The 13043-nt window shown below is 41.3% G+C and overlaps 1 protein-coding gene across 2 annotated transcripts in view; it reads right to left on the reverse strand.

The window, feature by feature from the left end:
* Positions 1-13043, reverse strand: part of zbtb16a (zinc finger and BTB domain containing 16a) — a 147253-nt gene that overhangs the window by 88808 nt on the left and 45402 nt on the right. For both annotated transcript variants that reach the window (XM_079356717.1, XM_079356718.1), the window contains exon 3: positions 2243-2340. In XM_079356717.1, the coding sequence (XP_079212843.1) occupies positions 2243-2340 (98 nt within the window). The remainder of the gene's footprint in view (positions 1-2242; positions 2341-13043) is intronic.

Consider the following 13043-nt stretch of genomic DNA (forward strand, 5'->3'; position numbering starts at 1 on the left):
CTGATGTGTGTAACAGTGCAGGTTGATGTCGTGCGTCAACACAGCCCCGCTCGGATAGAGGAGAAAAGAAAAGCGAAGAAGAAGAAGGGGAAGAAAAAGAAAAAAAGTTTGTGCACTTGCTGCCACTGTTGCTAAAAATACACTGCCCACATCTTCCGCTCGGTTGCCTCCCTCAAGGTGGAGTGTGTGGTTCTTCCTCGAGTTTTCAGTGTTCTCATTTTTATTTTTATTTTCCATTTGATCTCCTATCAACAGTTTTCACCTCATGACAATGGGTGCAAATTGAAGGTTATTATTAACCTGTTGACACCACAGCAGAGAATGAGAAATCATCGACTTTGTGTCGGAAATCTTCTCAGGTAATAAAGAGCTCCAGTCCAACACATCAGAGATCCAGACTTAAAAAAGCTTCAGATGTCCATTAAAATAATGTTTAACCAATTCACCATCTACCCTGAAAATAGACTTGACTTCATGTCTGCTTTAAACACACAGGGTACACACTGTTGGAAACACAATCACGGAAACATTGAAGATCTAATGTCTCTCTGTGACTCGTGTCTGGTCCGCTTCGACATGTGAGCGAGAAAGACGGGGAGCGTGCTGAATATTTCCTCAGAGCTAGTTTGGGTTTTTTTGACACGCTGCGTCGCGCGGCACAGACGCCGTTCACTCGCACAGTGTGAGTTCGTCATTCATCTATGTCACAACACAGGCGAGGGTGTCAGCATCCATCTCAGTCGTTGTTTAAGTTTGGGTGAGAAACGTACAAACAAACAATCCTGGCAATTATCGTTTTGTGCCAACTGACAGTGTTTCAGGGGGAACAGATAGTGACAACAGAAATAACGCCAGGCAGACGCTCGCAACCCCTTTAGCGTTCCCCTGGAAAAACATGCAGGGTACCAAACAGTGGGCTCAATTTTGTGGGCCGACGTCAACATGTGGATTTGGAGTTTTGTGTGCATGTGTGTGTACGTTTATATGAGTGTGTGTGTGTGCAGACGGGGTTCCCTCAGAGGTCCCATGGCTTTACCAGTCTCTCAATAAACCATCTGCACTCCGGGCCTTAGGAGCAGCGAGCTCTTTGCTGCCTATAAAAGACGGTTCATGCCATTAAAACAGCGCAGCGCTAAGTAGGCTCAATGCACAGGCTCTGCAGGGGTGTGTGTGTGTGTGAATTTGGGGGTGTGTGTGCAACAGCGTCAGACTGGACCAATCAATGTGTCCTGTGTGCTGCCTTTCAGACCTCGAGTGTCACAGAGGTGTAGCATGACAGGCTGATGATATGCAGGCAGCTCTTTCACTTCAGTTTCCCACAGCTGCTCGCCTCGACTGGGCAGCACAGTTATTTAATCCACTATTTAGTGAATCTGGGTTGTGCTCCACATTCATAAATGTAAAATTAGTGTATTTATAGAGTGATCGAGCAGATGTGAGGCAGGCCGTCCCTTCTTCAGCTCTCACGCTGCCGAAACTTCAAAGTGGACATCTACGACGATTTCATACATCAGGCAAAAATCTGCTTCTACAAGTTCCAATTAATCCAATCACATCCAATTATTACGTTTAAAGTACAGTAGTGCAATTCAAAATGAAAGTTGAAGTCATTTCTGTTTCAGTGTATAGCAGGAAAATACTACAAGAAACAGATGCAACCTCTCTCTCAACGTCACATCCCTTCTTATTTTTATGCTTTCCGCATTTCAACGATCAAAGTCGACTTTTCAGGAGTGAAAATTGAAAACTGTCAGCACTTAAAGGAGACTAAAGATATATGGGGATAAAATTGTCATTATATGTCAGGTTCATTGTAAAAAAAACATGACAAATATCAGGATAACATGGGGGCTCTGATGCCTACGTTTTTTATGTCGGCTCGTTCAGGGAAATTTGGCACATCAACGTCAGTACTTATGAAATCCCAAGTGCTTATTGGCTTTGGCTCTACTTGACGTAGATACTGTATCAAAGTGAACATCAGGTCTGATTTAAACTTTGGCACACTTCCAACTGGAAGGCCGGGTCGCTGTACACGCAGATGGATTTGTACATCAAAGTTGTGTAGTTATGATGTAATGTGTCATTAAATGAAAGGGAGCAAAATAAAAAGTACATGGGGAAAATCTGCAGCATGCTTGTATGCTCTGTTAGCGTGCATATTCAGAAATGAAGATGGCAGCAGCTGCTGAAACACCTGACGGTAACATTTTAACAGAGAGTCCGGGTTTGGTTTCTTTACCTGAATGAGACAGCAAATGCATCCGTAGACGGAGGCTGTCCAGGAAGCTCTTCCCACACAGCTCACAGCCGTAGGTCTTCATTCCACTGTGCATCTTCCTGTAGACAGAGAGCAGAACACAGCACATTACTGCCTGGATTCGGTTCAACATTTTGCTCTCAAGCAGGCAAACATCAACACACAAGTCACTGGTGGTGTTTCCACACATGCACAAACGTCCCAAACAACTTTTTGGAGTGAGCTGCAAATGTGAACGCAAAACAGCCAACATTTCTTGTCTTGACTTGACCTTTACTTTTTTTTTTTTTTTACCTGCAAGCAACCAAATAACATTTCTGCAAGTTTGGTTGGTGAGCAACCAAACTTGCAGATTCAGAAGAATCTGCCAGAATATTATATTCGGAAGAATTCACCCCGAGCCAGTATGTTCGATTCCACTTGTTGGTTGATACTGCAAAGATTTTCCAATAACAAGGCGCATTGATTTGAGGTCAACATTTTGTGATTCAACAACTGGACAATATCGCTTTGTCTGCCATCTTTCTTTCGAATGTTCAAGCATGCATGTGTAAAAATAGCTTTAAACAGTATGTCCATAATAAAGTGGCCCCTTTTGCACCTCATAACTACTAACTTTGAACACAACAAGGGTTTGTCCTTGTGCTATCTGAGAGGATAAGTCCCACTCCATCAATCCTACCATCAGCACATAACAATAACCATCAGTGTAACAAGGCGTCCAACAAACCACACATTTTTCCTCTGCAGAGAGCAGCAGACCATGACTCTGGGCTGTAAATCACAAGATGCTTTTTAAGCAGAGGCATTATCAACTCCTTCCATCTCAAGTGCTGCAGATGGATAAAGAGCTATAAAGAGAAATGCAATGATTTATTCAGGCAAACACAGAAGACAGCTACTCAGTGTTATGAACCATTTATGGGCCACTTTTTGATTGCCGCTCTCTAATCTAAAAAGGTGATGCGTAGCTCCAAGCTGATTCTGATCCTCAATGAATTGTGTGTCCCCGAATAGACAGTCATTAGGCTGTAACGTAGTTGAAGTGCACAAGGTCAGACAAGACTAAGGTTCAATATTTGATTATGTGGGAAAGGCCTTGAAGGTTAGGTAACTAAATAACATCTGACAACACAAAGTCTGGCCTCACGACTCTCTCCGTTACGAAATCCTCAAAGACCCCACGGCTCAGCACAAAGCGTATTATTCTTGAGAGATATCTGAAAGTGCTCTAAAGCAATTAAGGTGACAAGAATTGCCAAACAACTGCCACAGTGCCTTAAAGCTCCCCGAGAACTTCAAATACCTCACCTTGGGTGAAAAAGACAAAGGCGCACACACCCTCGATTCTCGTGATTGTTTGTCACGTTGGTGATGTTTTGGATTTGACACTTTTTAATCTTTCAAAACTGTTGCCCTTTAACACAGTGCCTGAAAATAATTAAAAATTAAACTTTTCTGAATATGAAGCTACAATCAGGTCGACTCAAAACAGCAAAAAGCAGAAACAAATCAGTAATGATAACACTTCAAGCCGAAGATAAAGCTCTGGGTTGGTGAGCGTGTTGAAGAATGCTTGAATGCAAAGCTTAAAAACTCTACTTTGGATCTGCACAGTGCAGGATTCTATATTCAGGTGAGCTTCTGGCAGACAAAACGACGCATTCTTGGGGAAACAATGCCCTTGATAAGAGATCTGCTCAACTTGGGCGAGATGACAGCCATCCATCTCGACGTCTCTCAACAAAGCGGCAGAGGAGGAGGGGGTGCCAGTCTCCCAAAACATGACTGATTGATGTCAGATGTCGAATGCAAATTGATTTACAGCTCTCTTTTGTGCCTCGAGAGGGGGAAAGCAGAGAGACAGAGTGGGGATGAGACAGACGGAGAGAGATTATAGCGTTTCTTATGGCGATGGCTGCAGGAATTATTAAGCAATGAAGTCTGGGACGACTTCTGTGACAATTAATTAATCGCAGTGGAAAAAAAAAATCCTTGAAACCTGACAGGAAAAGTTAAAATGCAGGGAAGATGAAGGTGTCATGGCCACTGTGGTTAGAATTTGTGGAGGGACCATGAAAACAAAAGACAGGACGACAGACCTTTGGTTAGCAGGGAGTAATTAAATAAATGCCCCTAAAAGAGGAAAGAGATGGACTTGAATGCCAAAAAAAGGACACAAAATGAGACAATTAAAAATAGAAACAACTCTCCTAACACTGTTGGTATCAATCTATGATGGAATATGTTGAATTTGTTGCATTTAATTAAAAGCAGGCGGTGCAATCCAGCCTCAAATTTGTTCAAGCTGCTGTCTGTTACACATATAGTTGAACAAATTATCTTGCATCTGTAATGTATTGTAGTCTACTTTGGTAATGTCCGCTGGGTAAACTGGCAATCTGACTCTTCTTCACTGGTTTTCGTTTCTCATTACGGGTGCTAAATGCCCAAACTAGAATCATTTCCTTGACATTTTCATGCCGGACCAAAGGTTAACATACAAGCCTGCCTGGTGTTTCAGGCAGATAAAAAACAGCTTAAGGAAATGTTGTCTTTAACAACTTATCCACCAAAATTGACCAGCAAACTGGACAAAGGAGAGAAGCAGGATTCATTCCTTTAAGGATCATAGGTTGATGTACTCACACACTTTCAATCCGATAAGGGGAAAAGACCTGCGAGCGGTAAACCACAACACAACACACACGAAGCACAAAGCCTTTCAAAGGCCTTTTGTGTCCCTCCTCAATCTGACCATTGTGCCCCCCAGACAGAGCACTGATAAGGTATGGATGGACTTATTAAAGCCTCTACAAGTGGAAGCAACGCCATGTTTTCCCATCGTGGATATAGTGCTGATGAGCAAAGTGCCCAGTATATGTTCCAGAGTGAGAGTGTGTTCAGTTTTACTGCAATAGCTAGCACTTTGCACTGAAACAGCACATTAGATGATGTTCAACAGAACAGTAACGGCACCTGCTCCCCTCATTCAGGCTGTTAGAGGGATGTTTTTGGATTTCAGAGGGTTGTCAGATGGATCCACCAATGACAGCCTTTGTTTTGGAAATGCTTTTTTTTTTTTTATAAAATAAAAATACTAATCAAAATTCATTCTGATACACTGCCTTACGTGATTATTCACCCAAGGTGGACTATGTTAAATTGCAATGTGAACACCTGTCCAACTTGGCTTTTTCAATAAACTTCACATACAAAAGTACGAACAAAATCCAAGATAACCTTACAGTAGTTGGTAGAAATTGGCTGAGATGGAGCTGAGGCCGTTCTGTAGCCTCCCAACACACCTGTCAGTGGGATCAGCCACGCCCCAAATTATGCGTACCTCTAAGGCCTAATAGAATCAAAATGGATGAGTTATAAACAATTCACCGCGTATCAAGTAATGAGCTATTCAGACTAATTTATTTTTTATTTTGTTCAAGGCTGTAAATATGTTTATTTCTACAGGAAAATTGCATTTGCATTTTAACATTGGTGTTAATTTGACTTCCATGGTGTGAGGATCCAGCCTCAAGTGGACACTGGAGGAACTGCTTCTTTTTTTTTTTTTTTTTGCATTGCTGCATTTGCATACATTTTTAAACATGCAACTTGCAGATGTTTAATGATCTGTAAAAGGATACTGAAATATTTTTCTCTGCTCAGTGATATAGCTTAGGTAGACCCCTCTCTCCAAAAATTCACACTCTCAAATCCTGTCGTAACGGTCTGCTTTCATGTTGTGCTTCTGAAAAAGACGACGCAAAGTGTGTGCAGTTGAGTGTGTGTGGTAGGTGGGTGCGAGGGGAGTGAGGGAGGGATGATGATTTGAAACAGACTGACTGTAGCCATTAAGCAAGTTCACATAAAACTCTCTCAGGCCATTTACTCAGTTAATAATCGACTTTGTCCAACAGTCACTTTTGACAGCAGCTATAAATTCAAAATTTATGTCAACAAAACATATGCTGATCACCTTGCGCGGTGTGCCTCCTCGTAAAAAAAAACCTGGCCAACCAAGGGGCTGGCTGAATGAGAGTGTGTGTGTGTGCTTGAAATGTGAGCCGATTACAGGCCTGGGTTATTGAGCCGTAACAGCTTGCCTCGTGTAATTCAGAACTTTTTTTTCCCATTTTGCCCCTGGACTTGGCTGGCCATATATCATAACTAGCAGTGCATTTGGTGAAATAAAGACTCAGGCTCCCCCACCTGCCCCCCCTACGTGTTGTAAGACACAGTTAAATACATCAAAATAAGATGATTCACCAGTGCTGTACAAAGAAACAAATAAAATAACCCCAGACTTCCATGGTCTTTTGATGGCTTTTAGTCATCCGGATTTCATATTATTGGGATTCAGAGGCAGTGGACCTACAGCCAAAGCTCATTAAATCAAATGACTCTACTTGAAATCTCACACTGATACCCTCTTCAGCCCACATCACCATTTATATCACCAAACCATTTGACAAATAGAGAAAAAAAAAAGCCAAGCAGAGCCATGCTTGATGACTTGCACTTAAATCTCATTGCTTGCCTATAATCTATTTCTCCCTCAGCAGCCTTGAGCGTTGTTCTCCATCCTCATCTATCCTTTCATCTTTTATTTTTTCCATTTTTTCCCTCCATCCTACGTGGGTGAAGGGAGCTATAAAATAACCTGAAATGATGTTCGTAAATAAAAGCTTTGGGGAGAGAGGGTGGTGGTGGTGGTGGTGGGGGGGGGGGGGGGGGTTAGGATGAAGAGGGGGAAAAAAGCACTAAAAGATAAAGGGAGGCAATTGATAAGAAACGGTGAATAGAAAGAAGCAATGTGGTGTGTGTGGCTGTTTGTTCATTAGTTCTCTTGGTCAGAAGAAAAAACCCTGATAATTGGAGGAGACAGGGCTACCGCATAGACTAAAGCCTGTTCTTCAGCAGCAGATGGAAGGAGCATTTGATGTCAGAATCAGACATCATAAGAGTTTTCAAGAACATTAACTTTGAACCCTCTTTATATCTGAGTAAAGCTGTAAACACTGTCGATAAAGAACTTCCTCGTCTTCAAAGGTTTCTTACTACTCCAAAATCTTGGCTATTATAGGCTAGCTGCGTGTATCAATAATTACAATAATAACCGCTGATGTTTTTCATGTTTAACGTTTGCTCTTCGTTAGAAATGTACCAGAGAGTTTCTCAAACTTTGTGTTTCTAGTAAAGCCCTCCAGGAAAGACAAGATTAGATGCTACCAAATTGTGTAAGCTGTTTGGCAAAAAGATTGCTAAATGACTGACAAAGTCAGTAACTTGCTTATGGCGGTTAGTCATTTCTAGCCCACTGACTAGCACTTATCAACAAAGTTAGCCATAATGCCATACAAAGTTAAACCTTAACCTATTGTACTTTAGCCTAGCAGTAGCCTACAGCACGAGAGAAAAATAAATAGCCAACAGCCGATTGCACAAAATGTCAACACTTAAAGAAAGACAAAGCTAGCAAACATTTTCGTTAGCAACCGACAAAGTTAGCAACTAGCTTGTGGTACTCTACCTGTATAGTTTATAACTGAGTTACAGTTAAACTTAGCCAGAAGACTATTGGACATTACCTGTTGGAAACTAAGCAGTATGACTGTTAGGACTTTTGATGTCTTTAGTAAATGACCATAAACTGCTTTATGGCCAAAATGGCTTCAAACTTACCAAACTTGTAGTGAAGACAACACACTAAAGTACAGTACTGTGAGTAGCTTGAAATTTATGAAATTAAAAATATCTTTGTTTCTTTGTATATTCATTCATTCTCTGTGATGGTAGTCATTTTCCATATTTTAAATATTGTTTGGAAAAGTTGTGCATACCAGGTGACGATAAACTTCAGTGTCATTTTGCACAATTAAATGCCTCACAGTAGATTATTCAATGCTTAAACTTAATTCCTGGGTATTATTTACATGGTACCTCATTCAACGTGCAAACTAATATTAAGCTATCGAATTACTTCCAGTTTGATTCATTCATTAAGTATTCTTGTTGTAACTTCCAGTTGCTAAAATGTTCTGCTAAATAGGCTCTGTTAATGCAGCTGTCAAAATTCTGGTTTTCAGTGAGCACCAGGTGCAAACACACAAATGCCTTAATTCATAGAGAAGACCACATTTTTAGCAAACTTTACTGAACTCTTTATCTATAATAAATAATTAATTTTATTTAATATGCAAGACATGGATCAAACTACTTTGTAAAACTTGCAAACAAACAAAGACAGGTGGTGAAAATAATCACCCAGCATAATTACAAGGCAGTAACACTGCGTGTAACGTGACATTAATAGCAAATGCAGGTCAATAAGCATCGCAATATAAACGCAGGTCAATAAAAAGACTTGAGTTTGAAAAATTATCTGTGGTATAAGTGGGATAATGCACTCTAAAAGTAAGAGCCCAACAAATAGTACATCCATTTGGGGATAAAAGCCCAGGGTGGAAAAGGACCACCGCCGCACACACAACTCCCTGTCATGGCAAACAAAGGCAAAATGATGCACGAGGCGACTCACTGACACTTTGGTGGCTGATCCTAATGTGGCCATAAGTGGCGCAGTGTGCCGCCGCCACCTCTTATTTTGGCTTCCTGACAGAGAGAGACGTTAGAGGAGGGACAGGGGACTTTTTTCAATGTGAATTTCCAGTCCATTAGGGGTCTGGCCATGTCACGGAGGCAAACGTGGTAGGAGAAGTAAGAGGGTGAGAGGGAAACAAAGGATCATCAGGATGAAAACAAAAGGAGAATCATGCACACGGCATAACTGAATAAAATGCACATTTGTAAAGATGGGAAAAGCATCTCATCTAAACCCTTCACACAGAGCCCAGAGATATACACATATTATTCACCATGTGTGGTTCTTTACATTTATGTGGGTCTACTTTGTGTCAGTCTGGAGATTCAGGTGAAAAAAAGCTCCCTCTCTGTCATTTTATCCCTGCTTTTAAGCCTCCACAATTCCATCACCCTCCCACCCACCTCAGTCTTTGCTCAATCAAAATGTATCAGGCATGCTGGCGTAACACCGGTCGGCGTGGGCTGTTTATCCTGAGTCCTCCCGCACATATCAATGACTTAGCCCCCGTTGTCCCCCCGCCGGGGAGACGTTCATATAAATTCAAGCCACACACGCGAACGCCGAGGCACTCGTGTCGAGCATAGATGAGTAGCAGGGCAAGAGGAAAAACAGGACAGACAGGGAGATGGGGAGGGGGAGTGCCACTGGCTTTCATCCTCATTGTGTTATTTATAATATCACACACACTACCACCCCCAAATATGCCCTGAGGCTGTCTCGACAGGGGGAAAAAAAGCTATATCATGTAGTCGGGGTAAAAAACAAAGGCACAGTGAACAACAGTTAACATGTACCCACGCTTGACTGACTTAGTGTCTGTCTCAGCCAATCAGGAGCCTTCATGTCAAGTGTAACTGATGCATATGCGACATGTAATCAAGACAGTGGTAGTGACATGTATCATTTCTCTTTCAGCTTTCATCAAAGTCTGATCAGTGAAACTTTGACAGCTCGTTGTTTGTAGGAAGATTTACGATATCTGCAACTTTCATTAAATTCCAATCAGTCATGTCTCAGTTAACCCACAGAAGGTGTCTGAACCTACAGCAATCACTGATGTATTGCACAAACTTCTTCTGATGATGTTACATGTTGCACAGAGGTGCCGCATACAGCATTTTGTTGTCATTAACGTCACAGTGCCGATTACAGTTTCTTATTTTAAGTAACAGAGGAATGAGACCTGCGGTGGAAGTGATGCATACAGACGTTAGCATTGTAACTTGAGGAAGCCACTGTCAGGCTGCAACAATGCCGTGTGCATGCAGATGCAGATTTCTGTTTTTAAATATAAACATTAAGAAACAGGGTTTACATTAAATACATTTTTAAGACCACCAATATTTCCTGAAGGCCTATAATCCCATTTCTGACATGGAAGACAAAAGAATCACCGGCTGAATTTATCCATTTGTCACTGAGGCGTAGGTGTAAAATATACATAGGCGTTCAGTTTGCCTTTTTATTTAGAGAGGAATAAATATACCACGAGGGTATGAGGAAAGGACAATGTTACATCTGATAGATGTTTTGGAAAAGGGTAGGTTAATAGATGAGCATCCAAGTGGTGGGAAAGGCTCACCCAACTTGTTTAATCCATTCAAAAAATGCGTCATCTTTATTTAAAGCTTCCTATTTTATCACATCCTGACAGAATCAGAATGACAACCAATAAATACATTATTTAATGCAGCTAAACCCTAATGGAAAAACATAAGCAATATAGGACATATAAATAAAATTGAGCCTTGTGAAAGATTATGAAGGCCACAACAACTTCAACAGACTTTTACTGCAGTCTAAAATGAAGAAAAACATTTACTTCAATGATTTTAGATTGTTTTATGCCCAATAGGTTAACACAGCAAAACATCAGGAAATACGTTCAGGAGTGCTGTTTTGATTGATTGATTGATTTATATATGCTCCTTAAAAATCTGTGTTTTAATTAATTTACATTTGAATAAAAATGCATTCTGCAACAAGTGACATGTTTGTTTTTCAACACGGTGAAAAAGCATCTTTCTACATTTGCATTATCCCCACCCAAGCATGACTGCTAGCTTAGCACATGTTGTTAAAAGAGAGCTGTTTCTCAGGTAAGAGAGGGGAAACAATCCAAGAAACTTCTAATTGTGCTTCCTGGGCAGTCAGACACAATTTCAGACTAATCCCAGTTAGATACCCGGATTCTCCGTAAAGCTTAGAAGGTAGGATTCACTCTCTAATACCCTCAGTGTTACTCAGGAAGCCATTTCAGCCTCTCTGCTGCTACAGGCTCCACTCACTGTGAAGTGCTTTTGCTATTTGACAAAAGTCAGGGTGTTTTTTTGGAAATAAAAGGTGACTATGAAGTGACTGAAAATGACCCTGAGGTTGGAGTTCAATTCCCCTGAGTGGAATGAGCAAATATAACTGAAGAAAACCCTCAAAACCAAAGTCGGTTTTTTTTCCCTTTCCTGTTAGTGTCCTACCTGAGCACTGATAGTTCACAGCATGGAACAAGCAAAAGACACACAAACAAGCATATACAAAAAGGCGTTTAAACAGTTGGTTTCCGTTGTCAGAAAAGACGGCAACATCTCTCTCTCAGTTATCTGCCGCATCAACTGAAAAACGTGTGATACAAGCTGATAAACCGAGATTAGACTCTGCTCTGTTACTGTGCAGAAAAACTGGGCAGCACACAGGTGCGAGTGTGAGTAAGCACAGTCCCCCCCCTCCCCAAGGTTATTACTATAAATGACAGTGTGCTCTTAGTCAACCAGCACGGTTAAATAAGGATTAGAGGGATGAGGAGAAAATAACTCCACACTTTTGAGGGCAGCAAATGGTGTTTGCAAAGTCTGCAATCACAAAAAGTGGAAACACGGCTTCGCCTGCAAATGATTTGACATCCCCACTTTCCCCCTCGTTCTGTGATGACTCCCTTTTTCTCATTTTAACTAGACCTAAAGACACTTCCACTTGAAGTGTTGGAACGGTGGGAACAAAGGCGAAAGGAGGGCGTGTAAGATCACACATGTAAAGTATTTCTGTTAAAGCCCATCTCGGAGACAAACACCCGCCCTGCTGCTCCCTCTTCCCCCTGCCTCTCTCTCGGTTTGTGCATCAAAAGACGCTGCCGTCTGAAAATAGCACGTCAACATTTCTCTTTCGTCTTGTTGTTTCTTTAGTTTTTTTTCGTCTGCTCGACAATGTTGCCAGTTTGCTCGATTCCTGTTTTTCCTCTGCTCCTGCTGCCTTGATCTGTGCGAGGTTACATCGCATCGAGTGAGACGGTTGGCTCTTTCGTGTGTGTGTGTGTGTCACTGCATGAGTGTGTGTGTGTGTGTGTGTGCAGTAGGAGCAGCTTTGGTGGTCTATAAAAAGCTGCCAGACGAAGTCTTCCCTCTCTCCTCATGCATTATGCATTGGATCACCTTCCATCAAGTGACAGAAAAACCTCAAAGATGTCTAAGTTTAGCTTCCATTCTGAAAGCCAAACAGAGGAGGAGAAGTGTTATTTTGACTGCCACAGTCGAGCTAAGCACCTGTTACATCAATAAAAGCTGCGTTTCGCAACGAGAACGGCGACAACAACAACCTGTGTGATGGCACAGCACTCACAAAATAAAATTAAAATAAACGGTTAAATGCAGATAGCAACGTGCAGGATGAGAGCGGAGAGAGAGTTCAGGTTCGGTTCGATGCGATGCGAGTGGATACTTTTACTATTTTTTTCTGCACACCTTTAAAAAAAAATCAGACTGAAGACGCATCTATGTGGTGAAAGCTCTAAAATATAATGCAACATGACAAATTCAAAGATCTGTACGGTTATGATTTTGGTCTTCTTTCAGCTCATTTGTTTTCGAGTGTTTTCTAAAAGATTTTTGTACAATATCAAACATAAATGTTGCTATTTAACACATTGCACCAGAGTTAGCTTACAGCTAGTTTACATCTGTAGTCCCTCGACAGGTCACAAATATAACATTGCATAGTAATACAAAATATGACTGTAACAAACATAGTAGATTATCCACACACACACACACACACACACACAAACACACACACACTCTTAAGAAACAAGGCTCCAACATGCTAAATAATAAAAGTATAATCTGTCTATATGCAGACATGTGATGGTTCCATAACTATGACTACTACTGTGTACTCCAGATGTTGCTA

Source organism: Symphodus melops (assembly GCF_947650265.1).
Source record: "Symphodus melops genome assembly, chromosome: 11".
NCBI classification, from domain to species: domain Eukaryota; kingdom Metazoa; phylum Chordata; class Actinopteri; order Labriformes; family Labridae; genus Symphodus; species Symphodus melops.